The sequence below is a fragment of the Lipophrys pholis genome (assembly GCF_963383615.2).
Source record: "Lipophrys pholis genome assembly, chromosome: 12".
Classification (NCBI taxonomy): Eukaryota; Metazoa; Chordata; class Actinopteri; order Blenniiformes; family Blenniidae; genus Lipophrys; species Lipophrys pholis.
Genome location: NC_137641.1, coordinates 1,400,220 through 1,428,043, shown reverse-complemented (window position 1 = coordinate 1,428,043; position 27,824 = coordinate 1,400,220). Strand labels below are relative to the sequence as shown.

General features: G+C 49.8%; 1 protein-coding gene across 1 annotated transcript; it reads right to left on the bottom strand.

The window, feature by feature from the left end:
- Positions 1-143: 143 nt before the first annotated feature.
- Positions 144-26,562, bottom strand: myo5b (myosin VB). Its single transcript, XM_080476756.1, has 39 exons — positions 26,435-26,562; positions 24,000-24,110; positions 22,782-22,953; positions 22,521-22,665; positions 22,281-22,437; positions 22,024-22,167; positions 21,754-21,835; positions 21,403-21,510; positions 20,711-20,820; positions 20,179-20,444; positions 20,025-20,106; positions 19,806-19,946; positions 18,778-18,900; positions 18,536-18,619; positions 17,749-17,883; positions 17,576-17,673; positions 17,162-17,248; positions 16,840-16,948; positions 16,340-16,551; positions 14,755-14,911; positions 14,405-14,644; positions 13,793-14,029; positions 13,317-13,410; positions 12,821-12,954; positions 12,588-12,701; positions 12,235-12,369; positions 12,096-12,161; positions 11,378-11,617; positions 11,095-11,171; positions 4,732-4,930; positions 4,538-4,631; positions 4,272-4,412; positions 4,047-4,198; positions 3,114-3,203; positions 2,881-3,031; positions 2,495-2,789; positions 2,155-2,329; positions 1,955-2,035; positions 144-794 (listed from the first exon to the last, which is right to left on the bottom strand). The coding sequence occupies exons 1-39, from the start codon at positions 26,459-26,461 to the stop codon at positions 642-644; spliced, it is 5,418 nt and encodes a 1,805-aa protein (XP_080332882.1). The 5' UTR covers positions 26,462-26,562; the 3' UTR covers positions 144-641.
- Positions 26,563-27,824: the final 1,262 nt, after the last annotated feature.

Genomic DNA, 27,824 nt, shown 5'->3' with positions numbered 1-27,824 from the left:
TCCGCCCTGACATCTTCACCCCGAGTCCTCCACCCTGACATCTTCACCCCGAGTCCTCCACCCTGACATCTTCACCCCGAGTCCTCCGCCCTGACACTTCCACCTGGTGGTGTCAGTGTGAATCCCTCAGTGAAGAACAGAGACAAACATCATTCTTCATTTTATTCAAGTGTCACTTAAAAAAACAGAGCAAACTGTCAGCCAATCAGAGTCCAGGAACGATCTTCATCATCTTCATCACTTCATGGCACTAGTGTAAACAGATCAGCTGATTTTCATTCATTCATTCATTCATTCACCTCAAACTAAATCAAACCACTAAAAGAATCAAACACCAAAGAAGAAGAAATGTTTTGAAGCCGCTTCAACTCGCAGGACAGACCTCCGTCAGGTAGAGTCGGACCTCCATCAGGTGGAGTCAGACGTTAATCTAAGGTCTCGTTACATCAAAGCGTCTAAAAAAAAAACACTTGAACTCAATAAAACTCTGAAAATGAAAAGAAACAAAAACTTTCAGACTTTAAATCCTCGTGGACGCAACCCCGTCGACTGTCTGGTCTCATTGAGCGCCCTCACCCTCGAGAGGTGGGTCAGTCTGGTCGGTTGTCGGGTCAGTCTGGTCGGTTGTCGGGTCAGTCTGGTCAGACCCGGACCAGCAAGTGGATGCCCAGCGATTCGGGGATGTGGAGCGTCTCCAGGCTCAGTGCGGATGGCGTGTACGGGAACAGGACCGGGAAGGTGAACTTTGTGTCCAGCAGCAGCTGGGGGGGGTCGTTCCTCTCCTGGAGCCGGGACTGTAGACAGGAAGTGACAGAAAGTAAACAGGAAGGTGAACTTAGTGTCCAGCAGCAGCTGGGAGTGTGTGTGTGTGTGTGTGTGTGTGTGTGTGTGTGTGTGTGTGTGTGTGTGTGTGTGTGTGTGTGTGTGTGTGTGTGTGTGGGGTGGGGGGGGTGTCTGCAGACAGGAAGTGACAGGAAGTCAGACAAAGTGTGTTATGGCTGCGGTTGTTTCTCCCTGATGTAAACAGCCGTGCTGTACCCAAGACCTGATTGGTGCTGAAGGAGGAAGAACGAGTAGGTCAGAGGGGCGTGGCCATCCTTCAGCGTGGTCAGAGGGGCGTGGCCATCCTTCAGCGTGGTCAGAGGGGCGTGGCCATCCTTCAGCATGGTCAGAGGGGCGTGGCCATCCTTCAGCGTGGTCAGAGGGGCGTGGCCATCCTTCAGCATGGTCAGAGGGGCGTGGCCATCCTTCAGCGTGGTCAGAGGGGCGTGGCCATCCTTCAGCGTGGCCAGAGGGGCATGACCATCATTCAGCGTGGTCATCCTTCAGCGTGGTCAGAGGGGCGTGGCCATCCTTCAGCGTGGTCAGAGGGGCGTGGCCAGCCTTCAGCGTGGTCAGAGGGGCGTGGCCAGCCTTCAGCGTGGTCAGAGGGGCGTGGCCAGCCTTCAGCGTGGTCAGAGGGGCGTGGCCAGCCTTCAGCGTGGTCAGAGGGGCGTGGCCAGCCTTCAGCGTGGTCAGAGGGGCGTGGCCAGCCTTCAGTGAGCTGTGACTAAGTTAAATCTTTTCTCGTGATGCTCCACTAGGATGAAGGACTTGTGTTTATTTCACTCGTTCACTATGTTGACCTGAGAGAAGAGGGTGATTTGGGTTGTTTTGCTTCTGATTTGATTTATTGATTACCACTGATGGTTTACCTTGATCAATACTAGCATTTTTAAATAAACTTTACTCTCTTCTGGTGTGGCTGCTTGGACCCATGGAGGACGGGCCATGTTGCCTTCCAGCAGCTTCAAGGCTGATAGGAAGTCAGACAGTAATACAGACAGGAAGTGAGACAGGAAGCCAGATGGGTAACTTCCTGCTTGGTCCTTGTAACCTGTTCCTGCTAACACGTTGGACCTGTTACTGCTGACATGTTGGACCTGTTACTGCTGACCTGTGGGACCTGTGTTACCTGGATGTCTCGGATGAAGGACACGGTGACTCGCTCCTCAAACTCGTTCAGAGGAGTGTACAGGTTCAGGATCTTCACAATCTGCAGAGACAGACAAGCCATCAGACGATAAAGATTCACCAGAAGCATCCAGAGCCTGATTCTTCAGGTAACTTTACTCCAGGATTTGTGTGTATGTGTGTGTGTGTTACAGTGTGTACCTGTTGTGTAGTCAGAGCGCTACACAAGCAGCAGATGGCATCGGCGTCCTGACTCGTCTTCTTCTTCACCTGGAGCAGCTGAGCAGCCTGAATGATGGGATCCAACATGGCCGCCGCCTTACTGTGGTACAGACTGTTGGCACGGAGCCACTCCTCCAGCTGGCTGGTGTTGTACCTGCACACACAGTGACACACAGTGACACACAGTGAGACACACACACACACACACACACACACACACACACACACACACACACACACACACACACACACACACACACACACACACACACACACACACACACACACACACACACACACACACACACACCCCCCCTACCGGAGCTGCATGCCGGCGCTCCATGAGCAGACGTCTTTGCGCAGCAGCAGGTTGTTGAGCGTGACAGCGTTGATGCAGTGGAACAGCTGGCGCACCAGTTGACCTATGACCTCGGGGTCCAGGCCGTGGTCCCTCATGGTGGAGTGGAACTGGCTCAACTGGCGGATCAGGGCCTGCAGGGTGTAGCTGCTGGGTCGCTCCACGTCCGTGTCCAGGCTGGACGACCGGTTCCGATAACCCATCGGCTTCACGCCCGCCAGGCTGGGGATGCTCTCGCTCTCCAACATGGCCGACACTGGACCGGGACACACACCAACCAGAGCCACGGTCAGGAAAAGGAGGGGGGGCAGGGTTAGGGTCAGGAGGAGGTGCAGCAGCATGAGTACCGATCATAGGCTGGATGCTCCCCTCGGCCACCCGGACCAGCTGCTGGTAGATCTGGATGGACAGGTCACTCAGGACCTGCCGGTACTCGGCCAGGTCGAAGTTCTTCAGGCAGTGCTCGTTCTGCTTGGGAGAGTTCTGGGTCATGAAGGCCTGAAGTAAAAGGGGTCAGACGTCAGGAGGTCAGAAGGTCAGAAGGTCAGGAGGAGGTGCAGCAGAAGGAGGAGAAGCTCACCTCTTCTCCGCTGTACTGCTTCAGGCAGTGAAGCAACCGGCTGGTGTTCGCCAGCCAGAAGGAGGTCATCTCAAAGTCCTCATGGTTCTTCTGAGGGGGTGAAGAGGAGCAGGTGAGGAGGAGCAGGAGGAGGAAGAGGAAGAACAGGAGGGGCAGCAGAAGGAGGAGGAGGAGGAGGGGGTCATCTCAAAGTCTTCACGGTTCTTCTGAGGGGGTGAGGAGGAGGAGGAAGAAGAGGAGGAGAAAGTGAGGAGCAGGCGAGGAGGAGGAGGAAGAAGAGGAGGAGAAAGTGAGGAGCAGGCGAGGAGGAGGAGGAAGAAGAGGAGGAGGAAGTGAGGAGCAGGCGAGGAGGAGGAGGAAGAAGAGGAGGAGAAAGTGAGGAGCAGGCGAGGAGGAGGAGGAAGAAGAGGAGGAGGAAGTGAGGAGCAGGCGAGGAGGAGGAGGAAGAAGAGGAGGAGGAAGTGAGGAGCAGGCGAGGAGGAGGAGGAAGAAGAAGAAGAGGAAGAGAAAGTGAGGAGGAAGAAGAGGAGGAGAAAGTGAGGAGCAGGCGAGGAGGAGGAGGAAGAAGAGGGGAAAGTGAGGAGCAGGCAAGGAGGAGGAGGAAGAAGAGGAGAAAGTGAGGAGCAGGCGAGGAGGAGGAGGAAGAAGAGGAGAAAGTGAGGAGCAGGCAAGGAGGAGGAGGAAGAAGAGGAGAAAGTGAGGAGCAGGCGAGGAGGAGGAGGAAGAAGAGGAGAAAGTGAGGAGCAGGCGAGGAGGAGGAGGAAGAAGAGGAGGAGAAAGTGAGGAGCAGGAGGAGGTCATCTCAAAGTCCTCATGGTTCGTCTGAGGAGGTGAGGAGGAGCAGGAAGAGGAGGAGCAGGAAGAGGAGGACGAAGTGAGGAGCAGGAGGAGCAGCAGCAGGAGCAGCAGCAGGAGGTGCAACAACCCACCAACCTTCAGGACCTTCTTGATGGCATTGATGGTGGATGTCAGCAGTGACTCCACCTTCTGGTCGTCGTTGACGTAGTCGGCGTGACGGAGGCACATGAAGAGGACGTAACCTGGGAGACAGGGGACGCCCTGCGAGGCGGAGTCTGGGGACATGTCTACAACACACACACACACACACACATGAAACACACACACACATGAAACACACACACAGAGTAACACACAGACCTGTGACCAGCATCTTCACCAGCAGACCCTCGTCCTCCTTGTCGTACTCCAACATTCCCTCGAAGTCTTTCTCTTTCCTTTGAACCGTCACCTGACGGCTGAGCTCCGGCCGGGAGCGCCCGCTCAGTCCCACTGCCGCCGCTGGAAACACCGGGGACACACCGTGGACACGGACACATCAGGGGATGGGGAGGACGAGATGTTGATGAGTGGCAGGTGGAGGTGGGCGGGGCTTTTCAGGCTCTTGTCGGTTTGTGTGTGTTTACCTTCCAGCTCCTGGACCTTCTTCATGTAGATCCTCAGCTGCTTCTTCAGCTTCCTCTCGTTCTTTTCCAGCTTCTCCAGCAGCTCCTTGAGGTCCTGCAGAGACAGAGACACGTTGAGGAGGAGGAAAGGAGCTGCAGCAGGAGCAGAAGGAGCAGGAGGAGCAGCAGCAGCAGCAGAAACCGTGTCTCCTCACCAGGTTGTCATTGGTGAGCCGGGTGAGTTCCAGTTGCACGCTGTACTCCAGCCGGGCCCCCGGGGGCAGCGACGCGGTGTAGTTGAGGAGCTCCTGCTTCTTCTCGATGTCGTCCTTCAGCAGCTCGATCTGCGTGTGCAGAGCTTCCAGCTCGTCCCGGTGAACCCGGGCCTGGTTCTGCAGCTGCGCCTCCAGCAGCCTGGGAGGGGGGGTGGGGGGCAGTGACATGACATGACAGCTACTACACAACAGCGTAACAACAGCGTTACAACAATGTGAAAACATCGTGACAATGTGACAACAGCAGGACAGCTACTGCACGACAACGTGACAACATGACAGCTACTACACAACACCGTGACAACAACATGACAATTACTACACAACACCATGACAATGTAACAACATGACAGCTACTACACAACAACGTGACAACTACTACACAAAACCGTGACAATGTAACAACATGATAGCTACTGTACAACAATGTGACAACAACATGACAGCTATTACACAACAACATGACAACAACATGACAGCTATTGTACAACAACGTGACAACAACATGACAGCTATTGTACAACAACGTGACAACAACATGACAGCTATTGTACAACAACGTGACAACAACATGACAGCTACTGTACAACAACGTGACAACATGACAGCTACTGTACAACAACGTGACAACAACATGACAGCTACTACACAACACTGTGACAATGTAACAACATGATAGCTACTGTACAACAACGTGACAACAACATGACAGCTACTACACAACACTGTGACAATGTAACAACATGACAGCTATTGTACAACAACGTGACAACAACATGACAGCTACTGTACAACAACGTGACAACAACATGACAGCTACTACACAACACTGTGACAATGTAACAACATGATAGCTACTGTACAACAACGTGACAACAACATGACAGCTATTACACAACAACATGACAACAACATGACAGCTATTGTACAACAACGTGACAACAACATGACAGCTACTGTACAACAACGTGACAACAACATGACAGCTACTACACAACACTGTGACAATGTAACAACATGACAGCTACTGTACAACAACGTGACAACAACATGACAGCTATTACACAACAACATGACAACAACATGACAGCTATTGTACAACAACGTGACAACAACATGACAGCTACTGTACAACAACGTGACAACAACATGACAGCTACTACACAACACTGTGACAATGTAACAACATGACAGCTACTGTACAACAACGTGACAACAACATGACAGCTACTACACAACAACGTGACAACAAGACTGCTACGACACAACAACGTGACAGCTATATGCTACATGACAACTACTACACAACACTGTGACAATGTAACAACATGACAGCTACTGTACAGCAACATGACAGCTATTGTAAAACAACGTGACAGCTACTACATGACAACGTGACAACATGACAGCTACTACACGACACCGTAACAATGTGAGAACAACATGACATCGACTACATAACGTGACAACATAACAACAATGACAGCTACTGTACAACAATGTCACAGTTACTATACAATAGCATGACAATGTGACAACAACGTGACAACATGACAGAGAAAAAGCAGACACCTGGCCGTGTCCTTCAGACCCTGATATGCTAACGCAAGCTCTCCATCCTCGTTCAGGAAACTGAACTCTGACTGTTTCCTGACGTCCAGCAGCACAAAGACCCAGAGCAGAGCGGCTGTTAGTGACAACAACACCCCAACCACCACAACACAACAGCACCACAACACACCAATGACAGCGTTACACAACAATTACATGACAATAACCCCACAACAATGTAATGTCTCATAAGCAATGGAACCAACATAACAATAAGACAGACGGACAAACCGGGTGTTGATAGGACAATTCTGGATTTTTCTTATCGAGGTAACTTCAGGATTAACTCTGGTTTACATTCTAGATTAACTTCAGTATTAACTCTGGTTTATATTCTGGATTAACATCAGATTTAATTTATGGATTACCTCTGATTTATATTCTGGATTACTTTCAGGATTAACTCTGGTTTATAGTCTGGATTAACATCAGATTTAATTTATGGATTACCTCTGATTTATATTCTGGATTACTTTCAGGATTAACTCTGGTTTATATTCTGGATTAACATCAGATTTAATTTATGGATTACCTCTGATTTATATTCTGGATTACTTTCAGGATTAACTCTGGTTTATAGTCTGGATTAACTTCTGGATTAACTCTGGTATATATTCTGGATTATCTTGGATTGGAGAATCCCTCACAGCGGGAGGATGAAGGTGTTTAGCCCCGTTTCCACAGTGCCCCTTGGTACCGGTACCGGTCAGGTGGGGTTGACTATCAGTAACCAGACCCGTATCAGTGCCGCGTTTCCATTACACGGGGTTCGGTTTGAAATGTAGGCGGGGTTATGAACGGTTGCGTAATCATGCAGGATGTGACGCCATAACGGGAGGACATTATTAAAAAAGTTTCCTGATTGCTGAAGAAGAACTGATCGGAAATGGCTGCTTGCTGGGAGAACAGGTCGTCACGGACCAATGAGCAGACGGCAGTGTTGAAGCTCCTCCCCCTCATATCCGGCACGTTGTGCCTGGTACCCATTACACGGGGGTGGAGGGGTAGCGAGAAATGGTTACCAATGGTACCGGTTGGTAACGGTTCTGAGTCAGTGGAAACGCACAACAACCGGTTCCGACCTGACCCGTACCGGCACCAAGGGAACGAGGCTTTAGACTCTCCTGCTGAAGCTCTGGATGCTCTGGACAGTCGGAGGTGAGACACTGACTAACGTGGCTCCACCAACTTTACTGCTCAACACACCTACAAGGATTTTGGCCTCATTACTACTTGGAATGTCAGTGTGTCAATATTTATGTTTTAATATATTGTCTGTCAAATAACTACATGACTACGTGCAGCGCCACCCACATGTTGGAAAGAGAATCTTTTTGTGGCAGAGACTTGGATAGACTAAGGAGAGACTAAGGAGAGACTAAAGATAGATTTGAAGAGAATAAGGAGAGGCTAAGGAGAGACTTGGAGAGACTAAAGAGACGTGGAGAGAATAAAGATAGACTTGGAGAGACTAAGGAGAGGCTAAAGAGAGACTAAGGAGAGGCTAAAGGGAGACTAAGGAGAGACTAAAGAGAGGCTAAAGAGAGACTTGGAGAGACTAAAGAGAGGCTAAAGAGAGACTTGGAGAGACTAAGGAGAGGCTAAAGAGAGACTAAGGAGAGGAGAGGCTAAAGAGAGACAAAGGAGAGACTAAGGAGAGACTAAAGAGAGACGTGGAGAGAATAAAGATAGACTTGGAGAGACTAAAGAGAGACTAAAGAGAGACTAAGGAGAGGCTAAAGAGAGACTAAGGAGAGACTAAGGAGAGACTAAAGAGAGACTAAGGAGAGGCTAAAGAGAGACTAAAGAGAGACTAAGGAGAGGCTAAAGAGAGACTAAGGAGAGACTAAAGAGAGACTAAGGAGAGACTAAAGAGAGACTAAAGAGAGACTAAGGAGAGACTAAAGAGAGACTAAAGAGAGGCTAAAGAGAGACTAAGGAGAGACTAAAGAGAGACTAAAGAGAGACTAAAGAGAGACTAAGGAGAGACTAAAGAGAGACTAAAGAGAGACTAAAGAGAGACTAAAGAGAGACTAAGGAGAGGCCAAAGAGAGACTAAGGAGAGACTAAAGAGAGACTAAAGAGAGACTAAGGAGAGACTAAAGAGAGACTAAAGAGAGACTAAAGAGAGACTAAGGAGAGGCCAAAGAGAGACTAAGGAGAGGCTAAAGAGAGACTAAGGAGAGGCTAAAGAGAGACTAAAGAGAGACTAAGGAGAGACTAAGGAGAGACTAAAGAGAGACTAAGGAGAGACTAAAGAGAGACTAAAGAGAGACTATGGAGAGACTAAAGAGAGACTAAGGAGAGACTAAGGAGAGACTAAGGAGAGACTAAGGAGAGACTAAGGAGAGACTAAAGAGAGACTAAAGAGAGACTAAGGAGAGACTAAAGAGAGACTAAAGAGAGACTAAGGAGAGACTAAGGAGAGGCTAAAGAGAGACTAAGGAGAGACTAAGGAGAGGCTAAAGAGAGACTAAAGAGAGACTAAAGAGAGACTAAGGAGAGACTAAAGAGAGACTAAGGAGAGACTAAGGAGAGGCTAAAGAGAGACTAAAGAGAGACTAAAGAGAGACTACGGAGAGACTAAGGAGAGACTAAGGAGAGGCTAAAGAGAGACTAAAGAGAGACTAAAGAGAGACTAAAGAGAGACTAAGGAGAGGCTAAAGAGAGACTAAAGAGAGACTAAAGAGAGACTACGGAGAGACTAAGGAGAGACTAAGGAGAGGCTAAAGAGAGACTAAAGAGAGACTAAAGAGAGACTAAGGAGAGACTAAAGAGAGACTAAAGAGAGACTAAGGAGAGACTAAAGAGAGACTAAAGAGAGACTAAGGAGAGACTAAGGAGAGACTTGGGAACAGGCTGTTTCAATAAGTGTGGAAAACCTTTTCTTATAAGGCTTTTCCACCAAAAAGAACCAGGTACTGGTTCAGGTTCTAGTTCAGTTCTTAAATGAGCACCGCCAAAGAACCGGTTGTGTTTCCATCGTCAGGGAGCCAGTGAGCTAGTGAGAGCCGCGTCATGGCGTCACTCCAGAATGTGGTTCGTCACCGATTTCACCAACGTAGCGCCGGCAGGATCCAGGAACCAGGAGACGGACTGTAACCGTGGTCTGGTCTCGGTCTTCAATACTTCAACTTCAGGGAGCGACTTATTATATCGTTATTATTTCTTTTCTCTATAACCACTCTGGGGCTCCGTGGTCCCTGTAGATTTCAGAATGACGGTTCAGCGTCTCTTCCGCCTCGTCAGTAGCGATAACTCCAGAGATACCTCCAGAGATAACTCCAGAGATACCTCCAGAGATACCTCCAGAGATAACTCCGGAGATAACTCCAGAGATACCTCCAGAGATACCTCCAGAGATAACTCCAGAGATACCTCCAGAGATAACTCCAGAGATACCTCCAGAGATACCTCCAGAGATAACTCCAGAGATAACTCCAGAGATACCTCCAGAGATAACTCCAGAGGTACCTCCAGAGATACCTCCAGAGATAACTCCAGAGATAACTCCAGAGATACCTCCAGAGATACCTCCAGAGATACCTCCAGAGATAACTCCAGAGATAACTCCAGAGATAACTCCAGAGATAACTCCAGAGATACCTCCAGAGATACCTCCAGAGATACCTCCAGAGATACCTCCAGAGATACCTCCAGAGATACCTCCAGAGATACCTCCAGAGATACCTCCAGAGGTACCTCCAGAGATACCTCCAGAGATACCTCCAGAGATACCTCCAGAGATAACTCCAGAGATAACTCCAGAGATACCTCCAGAGATAACTCCTGAGATACCTCCAGAGATACCTCCAGAGATACCTCCAGAGATACCTCCAGAGATAACTCCAGAGATAACTCCTGAGATACCTCCAGAGATACCTCCAGAGATACCTCCAGAGATAACTCCAGAGATACCTCCAGAGATAACTCCAGAGATAACTCCAGAGATACCTCCAGAGATACCTCCAGAGATACCTCCAGAGATAACTCCAGAGATACCTCCAGAGATACCTCCAGAGATACCTCCAGAGATAACTCCAGAGATACCTCCAGAGATACCTCCAGAGATACCTCCAGAGATACCTCCAGAGATAACTCCAGAGATACCTCCAGAGATACCTCCAGAGATAACTCCAGAGATACCTCCAGAGATAACTCCGCCCCCAGCTGATCACGCGTCAGGCCCCACTCTGGCCCCGCAACAATATGGGGCCAGCTTAGCACCTGATTAGCCCCTGATAGGCCGGGGCTTTGGAGGTGGAAAGACCAAGAACAGATGCCAAGTGTGGTCCTGGACCAGAACTAGAACCTGGTTCTTTCTGGTGGAAAAGCCCCCCACTGACACAGATGAAGAGTTCTGATCTGTACATGAGCTGTTCTCTCTACATCGTAACGTCTGCTGTGCATCATGTGAAGTGCTGAGACTGTCTATATCAATAACTGCTAGAATTGATATATTTGTTAGAAAATGTATTCTTTTTAATAAATTTCTTTTTTTGTTATTTTACTTACTATTTTCCTGCCAATGCTGGTTTTCTTATAAAAATTTAAAAATAAATAAAACTATTTTGTTGATCCAGGTATGTTAATCCTGGGTTGTAGTCCAGACTCAGGATGAAACAGGAAGTGGCTCCTGATTGAAGGTCAAACTCTTGCTGACCTTTGACCTCTTTAAATGAACACACTCACTTTTTGGACTCACACACTCTGTGATACGCCTGCAGTGCCTCCTGCCTGTCCTCTGGGTCACTGCTGCTCTCCTCCACCTGCACACACACACACACACACACACACACACACACACACACACACACACACACACACACACACACACACACACACACACACACACACACACACACACACACACACACACACACACACACACACACACACACACACACACACACACACACGATGACGTTAATCTGTAGACGTGGTCCTGGTAGACCTGGTCCTGGTCCAGACAGACCTGGGTGGAGCTGAGCAGCTGGGTCCGGAGCAGCAGCACTTCCTCCTTCCTGGCCTCGAGCTCCTCAGACCTAGACTTGAGCTGACTCAGCAGAACGCTGTAGCGGTCTTTTTCCTGGTCCTTGTCCTGGTCCTGGTCCTGATCCCGGTCCACGTTGCTCTGCGCCTCCTCGGCCACAATCTGCCTCAACTGGTTCAGCTCCTTCTTCAGCTTCTGATTCTCAGAGTCCAGATCCACCATCTGCAAACAGACCACATAGAACCAGGTCAGACCAGGAACCAGGTCAGACCACATGGAACCAAAGCCAGACCACATGGAACCAGATCAGACCAGGAACCAGACCAGACCACATGGAACCACTCTAGTTTTCTGTTAATAATAATGCTCACGCTGACAGAACTGCAGAACCATGAATTAATGGAAGCAGAACTTCTCCTGTCGTCACGGTGATGAATTAATATTCCAGCAGGAAACACACTCACACGGAGGAACCTCCGCCTCAGAACCTCCGCCTCAGAACCAGTGGAGGTCAAATGTAAAGTAAAAGAAGAGCAGTGAGGAAGCTCAGCCTGGAACCGTTCTGCTGGAATAAAGTGAAACTGAGTCCTTTTCAAAAAGATGGTAACAGAAATATACTGGTTTGTTAATCCCGGGTCCTAGTCCAGGCCCCATGGTCTGCTAGTCCCGTTACCTGGTACAAGACTCTGGACTCTGTTACCTTCAGATTGTTGTAGGCCAGATCTGAAGGGTCCATCTGGGGGGGCGGACTCTTGGGCTCCAGACCCTGAAACAAAGACCAAGACCAAGTCAGGTGGACTGATGTGGACTGATGTGGACAGATGTGGACTGTAGCGGACCTTTGTTCTCCCCAGGTCCTCCACCCGGTCCAGGTCTTTCTGCAGCCTGGTCCTTTCCAGTTCCAGTTCTCGGACTCGTTTCTGAAGCTTCAGAAACAAACCCAGATCCAGAGCCGCTTCCTGGACCCCCAGATCCTGGACCACAACACAACAACCAAACGTTAAACAACAAAAACAGAGGGATGTGTCGGGGGTACTAGTAGGTAGGGGTGGAGACATGGTGGTATTAGGACGTAGGGGGTGGAGGACCACGGGTAATAGGAGGTTAGGGGGAGAGGACCGGGGGTATTAGGAGGTAGCAGGTGGAGGACCGGAGGTATTAGTAGGTAGGGGGTGGAGGGGGGTGATGTCACCTCCACCAGCTGGGCAGCGTCCTCCGTGTCTCCAACCTCAGACGTGGAGACGGAGGCATAGTTGGAGTCCGACTCCGACTGATTGGACGGATTCCTCATGTGACCGGGTTGGAACTGAAAGATGATTGGACCAGAAGTTAGTGGGTGGGTTTGTGTGTGTGTGTGTGTGTGTGTGTGTGTGTGTGTGTGTGTGTGCGTGTGTGTGCACGTGTGCGTGCGTGTGTGTGTGTGACCTTGTTCAGCGTCATCTCCTCCTTCAAGTTGTCGTATCTTTGTTCCAGTCGAGAAAATTCTTTGACGAGGTTTTGATAACGATGACGCTCCTCATCCAACTCCTGCTGGAGGGAGGCTCCGACTGACACCTCCTCTGAGGAGGAGAAGGAAGAGGAAGAGGAGGAGAAGGAAGAGGAAGAGAGGAAAAGGAAGAGGAGGAGAAGGAAGAGGAAGAGAGGAAGAGGAGGAGAAGGAAGAGGAAGAGGAGAAGAGAGTGTTTCAGGGTCTGATTGTACTGACTGCACTGTGGGGACTGGTGAACCTGGACTCTCAGGTCTTGATGGACCTGGACTCTCAGGTCTTAGTGGACCTGGACTCTCAGGTCTAAGTGGACCTGGACTCTCAGGTCTTAGTGGACCTGGACTCTCAGGTCTTAGTGGACCTGGACTCTCAGGTCTAAGTGGACCTGGACTCTCAGGTCTTAGTGGACCTGGACTCTCTGGTCTTCAGTCTCACCCTTGGAGCTCTTTGAATGTTGCAGAATCCGTTGGTGCATGTCCTCCTTTTCACTCTTCAGCAGAGAGTTTTCAGCCTCCAGCTCCTTCACCCTCTGAAACACAGACCAGAACCAGACCAGAACATCAGGTTCACTCAGACCTGAACCACCAAAAACCAACAAGAACCAGCAGGAATCAGCAGGACCATTAAAAAACCTGAACACTAGGAACAGTGGGGACACTGGAAAGACGAATGCAGCAGCAGGACTACAAAGATGGAGGACAGTACACGGCGATATGGAGAGAAGAGGACTACAAAGATGGAGGACAGTACACAGCGATATGGAGAGAAGAGGACTACAAAGATGGAGGACAGTACACGGCGATATGGAGAGAAGAGGACTACAAAGATGGAGGACAGTACACAGCGATATGGAGAGAAGAGGACTGAGGACTACAAAGATGGAGGAGACAGGAGCTCCTCACTCCCCTCACCTGTTCCAGGCTGTGCTTCTCGGTGCTGTGCTCTTCCTCTCTGCTCCTACTGAGGGCGTGCGCCTCCTGCAGCTGCTCCCGAAGCTTCTGCAGCTCCTCCTGCAGGGAGGTGAGCTGCTCGCCGTCGCTGCTCTTGCTCTTCACCACCTCCAGCTCCTTCTGCAGACGGTCCACCTCCTGACCCAGGCCACTGTTCACTGTCTGCAACTGCTCGTTCTGACAGCGGTACTCCTTCGACTGCAGGGACACATCTTCATCATCAGCAGCAGCAGCTTCATCATCATCATCTTCATCAGCAGCCTCATTATCAGCATCACCATCATCATCCTCATCTTTAACATCACAGCTGTACAGTGTTGTGGCACCACGGTGTTGTGGCGCCACGGTGTTGTGGCACCACAGTGTTGTGGCGCCACGGTGTTGTGGCGCCACGGTGTTGTGGCACCACGGTGTTGTGGCGCCACGGTGTTGTGGCACCACAGTGTTGTGGCGTCACGGTGTTGTGGCGCCACGGTGTTGTGGCGCCACGGTGTTGTGGCGCCACGGTGTTGTGGCACCACGGTGTTGTGGCGCCACGGTGTTGTGGCGCCACGGTGTTGTGGCGTCACCCACCTTGTCGTCCATCTTGCGCTGCAGCTGCACGATCTTGTTCTCCATCCCAGCGTTGAGCTTCTTCAGGCCCTGCGCCGATCGGGCGTCAGCCTTCAGCTGCTTCAGCTGCCGTTTGGCGTGCAGCCGCCGGAAGCCGCACTGGATGACCACGGCAGCCGCACGTGCTCGCTGGAACTTCTTCCTCTGCAGCCAGCCGCGCACGTTCTTCTGGATAACCAGCGCTTTGTGGTGCAGCAGGAACTGCAGGAACAGAGACTCACACCATCACGACAACACAACCGCAAGGAACCGGCAAGAACAGAGTCCATCCCTGTTCAGAGATAGGAAGTGACTCTGGAGCTGCAGGTTACCTCCCAGTAGATGCGGCGGGTGTACATCCCTCGGGTGTAGGCCTGGATGGTGACGACGGCCTGACGGGTCCTCAGGAACTCTCGGCGTTGTTTCACCATGCGATATTGTTTCTGACAGATCAGGGCGGCTCGGGTCAGACGCAGGAACTCAGCGTATCTGAAACAACAGCCGTCCGGAGACAATAGTCCTCAGACAAAACAGTTGTTATAAGACAACAGTCCTCAGACCAAACAGAAGACAATAGTCCTCAGACAAAACAGTTGTTAGAAGACAACAGTCCTCAGAAAAAACAGAAGACAATAGTCCTCAGAAAAAACAGAAGACAATAGTCCTCAGACAAAACAGAAGACAATAGTCCTCAGACAAAACAGTTGTTATAAGACAACAGTCCTCAGACCAAACAGAAGACAATAGTCCTCAGACCAAACAGTTGTTATAAGACAACAGTCCTCAGACCAAACAGTTGTTAGAAGACAACAGTCCTCAGACAAAACAGTTGTTAGAAGACAATAGTCCTCAGACCAAACAGTTGTTAGAAGACAACAGTCCTCAGACAAAACAGAAGACAACAGTCCTCAGACAAAACAGAAGACAATAGTCCTCAGACCAAACAGTTGTTAGAAGACAACAGTCCTCAGACAAAACAGTTGTTAGAAGACAACAGTCCTCAGACAAAACAGTTGTCAGAAGACAATAGTCCTCAGACCAAACAGTTGTTAGAAGACAATAGTCCTCAGACCAAACAGTTGTCAGAAGACAATAGTCCTCAGACCAAACAGTTGTCAGAAGACAATAGTCCTCAGACCAAACAGTTGTTAGAAGACAATAGTCCTCAGACCAAACAGTTGTTAGAAGACAACAGTCCTCAGACAAAACAGTTGTTAGAAGACAATAGTCCTCAGACCAAACAGTTGTTAGAAGACAACAGTCCTCAGACAAAACAGAAGACAACAGTCCTCAGACCAAACAGTTGTTAGAAGACAACAGTCCTCAGACAAAACAGTTGTTAGAAGACAACAGTCCTCAGACAAAACAGTTGTCAGAAGACAATAGTCCTCAGACCAAACAGTTGTTAGAAGACAATAGTCCTCAGACCAAACAGTTGTTAGAAGACAATAGTCCTCAGACCAAACAGTTGTTAGAAGACAACAGTCCTCAGACAAAACAGTTGTTAGAAGACAACAGTCCTCAGACAAAACAGTTGTCAGAAGACAATAGTCCTCAGACCAAACAGTTGTTAGAAGACAATAGTCCTCAGACCAAACAGTTGTTAGAAGACAACAGTCCTCAGACAAAACAGTTGTTAGAAGACAATAGTCCTCAGACCAAACAGTTGTTAGAAGACAACAGTCCTCAGACAAAACAGAAGACAACAGTCCTCAGACCAAACAGTTGTTAGAAGACAACAGTCCTCAGACAAAACAGTTGTCAGAAGACAATAGTCCTCAGACCAAACAGTTGTTAGAAGACAATAGTCCTCAGACCAAACAGTTGTTAGAAGACAATAGTCCTCAGACCAAACAGTTGTTAGAAGAAGAAATGTGATTCCTGATCAGCATCAGGATCAGGACCAGAGGGACTGACCTGCGGGCCAGGTACCCTCGTCCATATCTCTGGAGCAGCAACACGGCTTTGCGGACTTTGCGGTAGCGGACTCTCTGCAGCCATCCCCGGACTGTCTTCTGGATCTTGATACAGGCGGACCGGAACCGGTCTGTACGGAGCTTCTCCAGGTAGGCCACCTGGCCGGCCCGGAAGAAGATCTTAGTCTTACCGAACTGGAACATGTCGGGTTCCTAAAGAACACAGAGACCGTCAGTCGGACCATCAGTCAGTTGTTGTCACTGTGTTTTCATTGTGTTGCTGTTGTTATGTGGTCGGTTTTTATTGTTGTTGTGTCATTATTGTTGTTTTGTTGTTTCTGTGTTGTTCTTGTTGTGTTGTTGTTATTGTTGGAAATGTGTCGTGTCTTTGTGTTGTTGTGTTATTATGTCGTTGTGTGGTTGTCGTTGTGTTTTGTTGTTGTGTTATTTTTGTTTTGTCCTGATCATATTGTTGTTATGTTATGGTGTTGTCATTGTCACCTTCACCAGCGACTCCAGCAGGTTCTTACAGGCCTCCTTCTTTTCAGTCGTTGAGTCAGAATTTTTCATCAGAACTCGATACCTGCTGAAGAACTCTGGGTAGGTCCATCTGCACACACACACACACACACACACACACACACACACACACACACACACACACACACACACACACACACACACACACACACACACACACACACACACACACACACACACACACACACACACACACACACACACACACACACACACACACACACACAGATGTGGTTGATGATCCACCTGCTGCTGTGTCTGGTCTCTGGGGTTCTGGACTCACCTGGACGGGTACCCGGCTGCGCTGATCCGGATTGTCTCAAGGACTCCGCAGGCTCTCAGCTGCTGGACGGCCCGGCGGGAATCAAACCTGCAACCAGACCAGGAGGAGGGTCAGACCAGGAGATGCAGCTCTGGACACCAGGAGTCGACAGTCAGCTGAGTTTCATGTGAGATTAAATTAGATTTAGTGACACTGAACTCATTCTTCTTCTTCCTCCCCCTCCTCCTCCTCCCCCTCCTCCTCCTCCCTTGTTGTGTTGCTGTATTGTGTCGATGTATTGCTGCATTGTGGTGCTGTGTTGTGTTGTGACGTTGTGTTGCTCCATTGCTGCGTTGCACTGTGTTGCGTTGCTGTATTGCATTGCAGTGTTGCGTTGCTGCATGCTGCCTTGTGTTGCTGCATTGCCAGACTCACGAGAAGGCCTCCTTCAGGTCGTTGGGTTTGATGCAGCGGACGTAGTGCGGCGTTGTTCCATTCAGGGTGTCCATGAGGAGGTGGAGCGAACTACGGAACTGAGACAGAGGTCAAAGGTCAAAGGTCAGACAGTCTCACCTGGTGGTTGTACCAGCGCCCCCTGCAGGACTCACCTGGTGTCCCACCGTCTTGCGGTGCTCCTTGTTGGGGACTTTTGGGACGGACTTGGCAGCGCGGATGTTGATTCTGGACGACTTGGCGACCGGGACGTCGTCTTTGTCCTGAAACAGGTCAGCAACCAGCTGGAACTGGACAGGAAGTGGAGTCAGTCGATACCAGTTTCTCTTCAATAGACTGGCAGTAACAGTCTCTTCAGTAGACTGGCAGTAACAGTCTCTTCAGTAGACTGGCAGTAACAGTTTCTTCAGTAGACTGGCAGTAACAGTCTCTTCAGTAGACTGGCGACTGGCAGTAACAGTTTCTTCAGTAGACTGGCAGTAACAGTCTCTTCAGTAGACTGGCAGTAACAGTTTATTCAGTAGACTGGCAGTAACAGTTTCTTCAGTAGACTGGCAGTAACAGTCTCTTCAACAGAGAAGCGCTTTACACAGCTCATCACATCCACCCATTCACATTCACACACCATTGGAGGCTGTCACTCCAATGGGGGCATTTTGGGGTTCAGTGTCTTGTCTTGGCATGTAGGCAGGCAGAGATGGGAATCGAATCTGCAACCTTTCGATTGGGAGACGACCGCTCTACCACCCCAGTAACATCTCTCTTCAGTGGACTGGCAGTAACAGTCTCTCTTGATAATGTTTCATTTTTTTTCTGCAGTTTCCGCTGAAATTACCTTCTGGTGAAAGACCTTATAGGTTCTGGTCTGAGGTTCTGGCTGGAGGTTCTGGTTCTAAGTTCTGGTGCTAGGTTCTGTTCCTGGTCTGACATTCTGGTTCTTACCTGGCTGGCCTTCAGGATGTTAATCTGCTCCTCGTAGACGGTGTCTCGGTTCTTCTCCAGGAAACCGTGACACTGATACTCCACCTGAGGACGGCCTGGTTAGTTCACCTGGTAACTTGTAGTTGGTATCAGTTAACATTAGTTATAGGGTAGTCGATGTTAGTTATTAGTATTTATCGGTAGTTAGCATCAGTTATCTGTAGTTAGCATCAGTTAAACGGTAGTTTACCCGCCGGTCTTACCTGGTCAGCAAAGTGAATGATGATGAACGAGGTGTTGGACATTCGAGGTTTCTGGAAGTGATCACTGCTCAGATGCTTCTGGTACAACTTCTGGGTCCAGTTTTCATCCGTCCCCTTCGGAACCTGGACAACCATGTCAGGAGAACAATGTAAACTCCAAAAACCATGTGAACTACAACAATGTAAACAATAACAACAATGTAAAATACTAAAACAGTGCAAACTACAAAAACTATGTGAACTACAATTACAATGTAAACTACAATGTAAACTATAACATCATAAACTACAACAATGTCAACTGTAACAACAACAAAAAATACTACAACAGTGCAAACTACAAAAACTATGTGAACTACAATTACAATGTAAACTACAACGTAAACTACAAAAACTACCTGAACTACAACAATGTAAACTACTAAAACAATGTGAACTACAACATCGTAAACTAAAATAACGTAAACTACTACAACAGTGTAAATTACAACAAAGTGAACTACAACAGCAAAGTAAAATACTACAACAATGTAAACTACTACACAAACACGAACTACTATGCCAACTACAATGTAAACCACAACAACATAGACAATCACAACACAAGCATGGTTTGATCCTGGTTGGATGTTGAATGCTGGTTGGCTGGATGTGTCAACACTGCTGGTTGGATGTTGGTTGAATGTCGGCTGCTGGTTGGATGTCGGATGTTGGTTGGATGTCGGATGTTGGTTGGATGTCGGATGTTGGTTGGATGTTGAATGCTGGTTGGCTGGATGTGTCAACACTGCTGGTTGGATGTTGGTTGAATGTCGGCTGCTGGTTGGATGTCGGATGTTGGTTGGATGTCGGATGTTGGTTGGATGTCGGATGTTGGTTGGATGTCGGATGCTGGTTGGATGTCGGATGCTGGTTGGATGCTGGTTGGATGTCGGATGCTGGTTGGATGCTGGTTGGATGTCGGATGCTGGTTGGATGCTGGTTGGATGTCGGATGCTGGTTGGATGCGCACGGCGCTGCTCACTCACCCGACACTCCTCGTCCAGCAGGTCCAGGATGCCGAGCCGAGCCTCGATCAGGTCGATACAGGGTTGGTTGTCGGAGAAGTCGATGAGTGTCCAGGGGATCTGTTCCTTCATGTACTCCTCTTGCTCCAGCTTGAACACGTGCTGTAACACAGAGCAGGAAGCAGTCAGCCACTTCCTGTCTGCCAGGACAGTAAACAAACAAACAGGAAGTGTACGCACCGAGTTGAACTGCTGCTGCAGCTTCTCGTTGGCGTAGTTGATGCAGAACTGCTCAAAGCTGTTGATCTCGAACGTCTCGAACCTGCAGGAACAGAGACATGAAGACACAGAGACCGAGAGACCCTGCGGGCGGCGCCACTGCCTGCGGTCTCACCCATAGATGTCGAGGACGCCAATGAAAGAGTGCTGCTTGGACGAGTGCTGCAGCGCCTTGTTGATGTTGTGGACGATCCAGTCAAACATCCGGGCGTAGATGTGCTTGGCGAGCGCGTCGCGGGCGTTGGACGCCTGCTGACTCGACATGTTCTTCACATACGTCTCCGCCGCCGTAGCCAACTTCCTGTGACACAACCAGTGCTCCATCTGCTGGCGCTCCACACCCAGCAGGCGGCAGAAGTGCTGCAGGGCAACGTCATCGCTCTGCAAGGCAACCACCGCATGTCAACCACCGCATGTCAACCACCGCATGTCAACCATCGTACTCTTCCAACCACCACATGTTAGCAACCGTCACGGCAACAACAACCAGATTAACAACTTTCAGATCAATAACTACATCGACACATGTCAACAACGATAAAGATGTCAATTATAATAACAACAACAACGTGGTACGTCTACAACAATCACCGATTGTGGCAGGACTCTCCACTGCCCCACCAGGGGAATCGAACACTGGCACTCACCGACACGTGGCAGGACTCTCCACCTCGGTCTGCGCTGATCTCGACGTTTCCCAGATGAAGAATTGACGACAAAACTTTGAAGACGCTTATCTGACTGATGTCCTTGATCCCTACACACACACACACACACACACACACACACACACACACACACACACACACACACACACACACACACACACACACACACACACACACACACACACACACACACACACACACACACTTTTTTTCAAGGTCAAGCTTTGGCGGAAGTCAGAAATCAATAGTTACTTTTATCTTCATTTAACGTCAGTGTCATTACATCAATACACCCGGTGATCAATATACCCAATATCTATTAGAATACCCCCTGCTGGTGAGACAGAAGCTTTTCAAGGAGTTTTATAAGACTTTGAGTTTTAACTTTAACTTTTCTTTCATGAAAGAATTTCTCAATGTTTCCTGGCAGGAAGTTATTCTTTGCTCAATAAAGACAAAGGGTATTTGAATGGTTTTAAACTGTGAAGGTCCATGGATTTGAAGGTTTTTCACAGTAAGAGCGGTGGGTTGGTGTGACCAGTCTCAAGTCTCTGCAGTCAGTTTCCTGAACCCTCCACAATGAAAGATTACAATCAGTGAATGAGTGAACTATAACAAATGTGAAGCGATTTCTGATCTCGTAGAGCTTTTGTTTTGGCGGTCTAGCTCACCTAATAGGGTAAAAGCCTCTCTGGTCTTCTTCAGGTCGTCGGCGTCGTTCACTCCTTCGATGAAAATGTTTTCTCCTAAAGACGTGTAGGTGAAGTCCTCAGCACTGCCTAGGGCACCACACAGCACAAGTCACAGGACAGGTCAGAGGTCATAGCAGAGGTCAGAGATCACAGCACAGGTCACAGGACAGGTCAGAGGTCAGCTGAGGTCACAGCAGAGGTCAAGCCAGAAGTCACAACAGAGGTCACAGTAGAGGTCAGCAGGAGATGCTCCGCCCCTCAGTCAATCCAACGCCTGGTCCTGATCTGGTCTCTGGTCCTGGTCCTAGACCTGGTCTGAGGAGGACTCACTGAGGGCCAGGTCTTTGAACTCCGGGAGACTCGACGAGGCACAAAGTTGATAGAAGATGTGGTAGTTCCTCTCGTCTTCAGCCTGGAACACAAAGCACAGTCAGCGAGTCAGAGTCTGAGTCAGACGGTCTGAGTCAGTGAGTGAGTGGGTCAACCGGAGTCAGTGAGTCAGTCAGAGTCCGAATGAGTCAGAGTCCGTCAGCCAGTCAGAGAATCAGAGTGAGTCAGAGTCAAAGAATAAGACTCAGTGAGTCAGAGCGAGTCACCCACCTGGAACACCACCCGGGACTTCTCCAGCAGGTAGGTCCTCATGTTGGCCCCGATGATATGGAAGTTCCTGCTGAAGCCAATCTCGATGTATTTCCCGAAGCGGCTGCTGTTGTCGTTACGAGTCGTCTTTGCGTTGCCGATGGCCTGACGGTGAACAACGTCAGAGAAAACAAGTTTTTCATCAGAACCATGACACAGGGAGAACAAGTCTTTACCCAAAACCTTTTCATGAACAAAGGACCAGGACAAGGACTCACCTCCATGATGGGACTGGAGGCCAGGACCTTGTCCTCCACGTTGGCGTCACTGGCCGACCCCCCCACAGTGGCGAAGAACCGCATGGCGTACTTGGCTGAGACGGTCTTTCCTGCTCCGGACTCTCCACTCACGATGATGGACTGGTTCCGCTGGTCTCTGGAAGAGGACCAGAACCGTCAGAGAACAGAGACCCTCCTCCTCCTCCTCCTCCTCCTCCTCCCGCCCCCACTCCCCCCAACCTGGCCATCTGCTTGTAGGCCTCCTCGGCCACGGCAAAGATATGGGGGTCCATGTCCCCCATGTTCCTGCCGCTGTAGGCATTGATCACCTCCTCGCCATAGATGTGGAGCTGCTCATAGGGATTAATGGCTACCAGCACTATGCCTGGGGGGGGGGGGGGGGGGGGGGGGGGGTAAAATAAAAGGAAATATTGTCAATTTTGTGTGTGCAGTGGTTAGTAGTGCGGTGGTGAAGTGGTTAGTGGTCAGTGGAGCGCTCACCACAGTAGGTGTAGATGTGGTTGGACTCCAGGAATCGAACCCTCAGGTTGTGCAGCACAGCAGGTTCATGCAGGTAACTGAGGGCCGTCAGGTCGTTCTCCCCCACCAGGATGTCAGGGTTCCTCAGGTAGGGGAGCGGGGAGGAGGGTGGGGCCACCGGGTACTGCAGAGGCTGGGGGAGGGGCATAATCATCCTCATCATAACCAGGTTATCAGGGTTTCTCAGGTGGGGGAGGGAGGCTATCATCCTTATCAGTGACTGGTAGTGAGTCCCAGGTGGAACAGGAGGGGAGTTGGAACAGGAAGTGAGTTCAGGTGGAACAGGAGGGGAGTTGGAACAGGAAGTGAGTTCAGGTGGAACAGGAGGGGAGTTGGAACAGGAAGTGAGTTCAGGTGGAACAGGAGGGGAGTTGGAACAGGAAGTGAGTTCAGGTGGAACAGGAGGGGAGTTGGAACAGGAAGTGAGTTCAGGTGGAACAGGAGGGGAGTTGGAACAGGAAGTGAGTCCCAGGTGGAACAGGAGGGGAGTTGGAACAGGAAGTGAGTCCCAGGTGGAACAGGAGGGGAGTTCAGGTGGAACAGGAGGGGAGTTGGAACAGGAAGTGAGTTCAGGTGGAACAGGAAGTGAGTTCAGGTGGAACAGGAGGGGAGTTCAGGTGGAACAGGAAGTGAGTTCAGGTGGAACAGGAAGTGAGTGACAAGTGGAACAGGAAGTGAGTTCAGGTGGAACAGGAAGTGAGTGACAAGTGGAACAGGAAGTGAGTTCAGGTGGAACAGGAAGTGAGTGACAAGTGGAACAGGAAGTGAGTTCAGGTGGAACAGGAAGCGAGTAACAAGTGGAACAGGAAGTGAGTTCAGGTGGAACAGGAAGCGAGTAACAAGTGGAACAGGAAGTGAGTTCAGGTGGAACAGGAAGTGAGTTGGAACAGGAAGTGAGTTCAGGTGGAACAGGAAGCGAGTGACAAGTGGATCGAGAAGCGAGTGACAAGTGGAACAGGAAGTGAGTTCAGGTGGGAACAGGAAGTGACTTGAGGTGGAACAGGAAGTGAGTTCAGGTGGAACCAGGAAGAGACTTCAGGTGGAACAGGAAGTCATGATAGTAATAATAATCATAATAACACATTTTACATTTGAACATTTTCAAAGTGTTTCAAGAAACATAAAATGTAAAGGGGAAGTAAAACAGGAAGTGACTTGAGGTGGAACAAGAAGTGGTACCGTTCCATCCTCCAGCTGAAGGTGAAGGGTTGCTTCTCCTTCTTTATAATCTCTGGTGATTTCTGCTGCTTTCCAGACATCGTCCGAGTCCGGGATCCAGACCCGAGTGTACTGAAACAGAGACCAGAGACCGTCTGTCAGAGCTGCCGAAACAGAGACTCAGACCAACAGTGTGCGTCCCTCCTCCACTGAAACAAATTCCTCTGGAAATGCACAAATGTGTGTGTGTGTGTGTGTGTGTGTGTGTGTGTGTGTGTGTGTGTGTGTGTGTGTGTGTGTGTGTGTGTGTGTGTGTGTGTGTCTGTGTGAGAGAGTGACCTGCTGTGACAGGTTGCCCTCTGATTGGCTGTTGACTGATTGTCCCAGATAAACACTGGCTGATCCATTCAAAGTGTCAGAGCTGCTCTGATTGGCTGGGAACCCCCCCACCCCCACCCCACACACACACACACACACACACACACACACACACACACACACACACACACACACACACAGACAGACAGGTGGTCAGTCGGAACTAACAAACATTAATTAATCTGATTTAATCTGAAACAGACGGTTGACTGGTTTCCATGGGAACAAACTACAAGCAGCCGACTGACAGCTCGTCTCATCACTTCTTCACTAAACGAGCAAGTAAACACCAGTCCCTCACAGTGTAAACACCAGTCCCTCATAGTTTAAAACTGAGTCCCTCACAGCGTAAAAATCAGACCCTCACAGTATACACATAAACACCACTCCCTCACAGGGAAAACACTAGTCCCTCACAGGGAAAACACTAGTCCCTCACAGGGAAAACACTAGTCCCTCACAGTGAAAACATCAGTCCCTCACAGTGTGAACACCAGTTTCTCACAGTGAAAACATCAACCCCCCACATTGTAAAAATCAGACCATCACAATGTATAAATGAGACCCTCACAGCGTAAACATAAACATTAGACCCTCACAGTGTAAAAATAGACCCTCAGTGTATACATCCACATCAGTCCCTCACAGTGAAAACATCAGTCCTTCGCAGTTTAAACATCAGTCACTCATAGTGTAAAACATCAGTCCCTCAGTATAAACAGCAGTCCCTCAGAGTATAAACATAAACATCAGTGCCTCAGTGTAAACAGCAGTCCCTCATAGTGTAAACATCAGTCACTCATAGTGTAAACATCGGTCCCTCATAGTGTAAACGTAAACATCAGTCCCTCACAGTGTAAACATCAGTCCCTCATAGTGGAAACACCAGTCCCTCACAGTGTAAACACCAGTCCCTCATAGTGTAAACATCAGTCCCTCACAGTGTAAACACCAGTCCCTCACAGTGTAAACATAAACACCAGTCCCTCACAGTGTAAACACCAGTCCCTCATAGTGGGAACATCAGTCCCTCACAGTGTAAACACCAGTCCATCACAGTGTAAACATAAACACCAGTCCCTCACAGTGTAAACACCAGTCCATCATAGTGTAAACATCAGTCCCTCACAGTGTAAACACCAGTCCCTCACAGTGTAAACATGTCCCTCATAGTGGGAACACCAGTCCCTCACAGTGTAAACACCAGTCCCTAATAGTGTAAACATAAACACCAGTCCCTCACAGTGTAAACACCAGTCCCCCACAGTGTAAACAGCAGTCCCTCATAGTGTAAACATAAACATCAGTCCCTCACAGTGTAAACAGCAGTCCCTCACAGTGTAAACAGCAGTCCCTCACAGTGTAAACACCAGTCCCTCATAGTGTAAACATAAACACCAGTCCCTCACAGTGTAAACACCAGTCCCTCACAGTGTAAACATAAACACCAGTCCCCCACAGTGTAAACACCAGTCCCTCATAGTGTAAACATCAGTCCCTCACAGTGTAAACACCAGTCCATCACAGTGTAAACATAAACACCAGTCCATCGAGTGTAAACATAAACACCAGTCCCTCACAGTGTAAACACCAGTCCCTCATAGTGTAAACACCAGTCCCTCATAGTGTAAACATAAACACCAGTCCCTCACAGTGTAAACACCAGTCCCTCATAGTGTAAACATAAACACCAGTCCCTCACAGTGTAAACACCAGTCCCTCACAGTGTAAACACCAGTCCCTCATAGTGTAAACATAAACACCAGTCCCTCACAGTGTAAACACCAGTCCCTCATAGTGTTAACATTGAGCTCCAATCTATGGATATATCTATCTATCTCTCCTCGTGTCCCCCCTGCTCCCCCCCCCCCCCCCCCCCGGCTCTCCCCTCGTGTCCCCCTGGCTCTCCCCTTGGCTCTCCCCTCGTGTCCCCCTGGCTCTCCCCCCGGCTCTCTCCCCCGTCGCCCTGCAGCCACTCCCGAGCTGCGGACTTCGCCCCGGGCGGGTGAAGGCCCGGCGGGCGGTTCCGGTCACCCGGCGAGGCGCGGGGCTGCAGGTGAGCAGAGCGGCAGACTCACCTTGGTGAAGAGCTCGTTAACCGACATCGTCTCGGTTCTTTAGCGGTTCGTTAGCGGCTCATCGCGGCCGGAGGCTCCGGGTCGCTCGGTTCTGAATTCCCAAGAGTTTCACTCACTTCGCTGAAGCCGCGACTTCCGGGAGGCGACAGGTGAGCCAGTTCCTGTCCTGACGTCACCGCGCGCGTGCGTGCATGTGGGTGTGCGTGCGCGTTTGTGAGCGGAGTCCAATCCAGTGCCTAACCGACGAGTTCAGCACCAGCGAAGAGCCGCAGGTGGAGAAACGGAAGTTCTACCTGACAGTTGTTCTTTGAATATGATTGGCTGCTGAGTCACACACGCACACGCACACGCACACGGAGGAACTCGTCCCAGCATGACAATAACCAGGACCAAAAGCAGGTTTTGTTGCTGATGTCACCATCTCACCTGTCACCACAGGGCATCATGGTGAATGTAGGCGCACACACACCCAACATTACAATCAAACACAACCACACACACACACACACACACACACACACACACACACACACACAGGTTACCTTGCAGTAGGGCTTGTAGTCAGCCGCAATACTGCTTCATGGATGACAGTGTGTGTGTGTGAGTGTGGTGTCACTCCCGACACTCCCACTAGAGGTATGAACTGCTCTCTCTCTCTCTCTCTCTCTCTCTCTCTCTCTCTCTCTCTCTCTCTCTCTCTCTCTCTCTCTCTCTCTCTCTCTTCTCACACACACTCACAAACCAACAAGGTGTGTAAAAACATGGAGACCTGTCCACCGCAGCCACAACTGCACAAATGCACACTAACACTCACACACACACACACACACACTGTAGGATCAAAACAGGAGGTCATCATTTATTAAAACTTTACGTCCACATCACATTCCGGCGACAGAAAAGTTAGCACGGGACTGCTCATTGGTTCTCCTGGGTGGCTCCGCCCCCAAGCGGCGCCCTACGGCCTCCTGAAGGGGTGAACAGGCCAGGTGGAGGTCAGGAGCTGCTGTAGTTGGAGCTGCCGCAGCTGCTGGTTGAGGTGTTGCTGCTCCTCCTGCTGCTGCGCCTCCTCCTATGCGTCCTGCTCTCGTCGTGATCACTGCTGCGCCTCCTGCTGCGCCTCCTGCTGTACCTCCTGCTGCGCCTCCTGCTTGCGCCTACTGCTGCGCCTGCTGCTGCGCATGCTGCTGCATCTGAGCATGGAGGTCAGCTGCGTACTGCTGCTGAGCCCGGCGGCGCCTGACGGACATGGCGAGAAGCCAGGAGACATCATGAGATGTCATGAGGCGTCAAGAGGCATCATGACACAAGTTGAGGTGTCATGAGACGTCATGAGGAGTCATGGGACGTCATGAGGAGTCATGGGACATCATGAGGAGTCATGGGACAT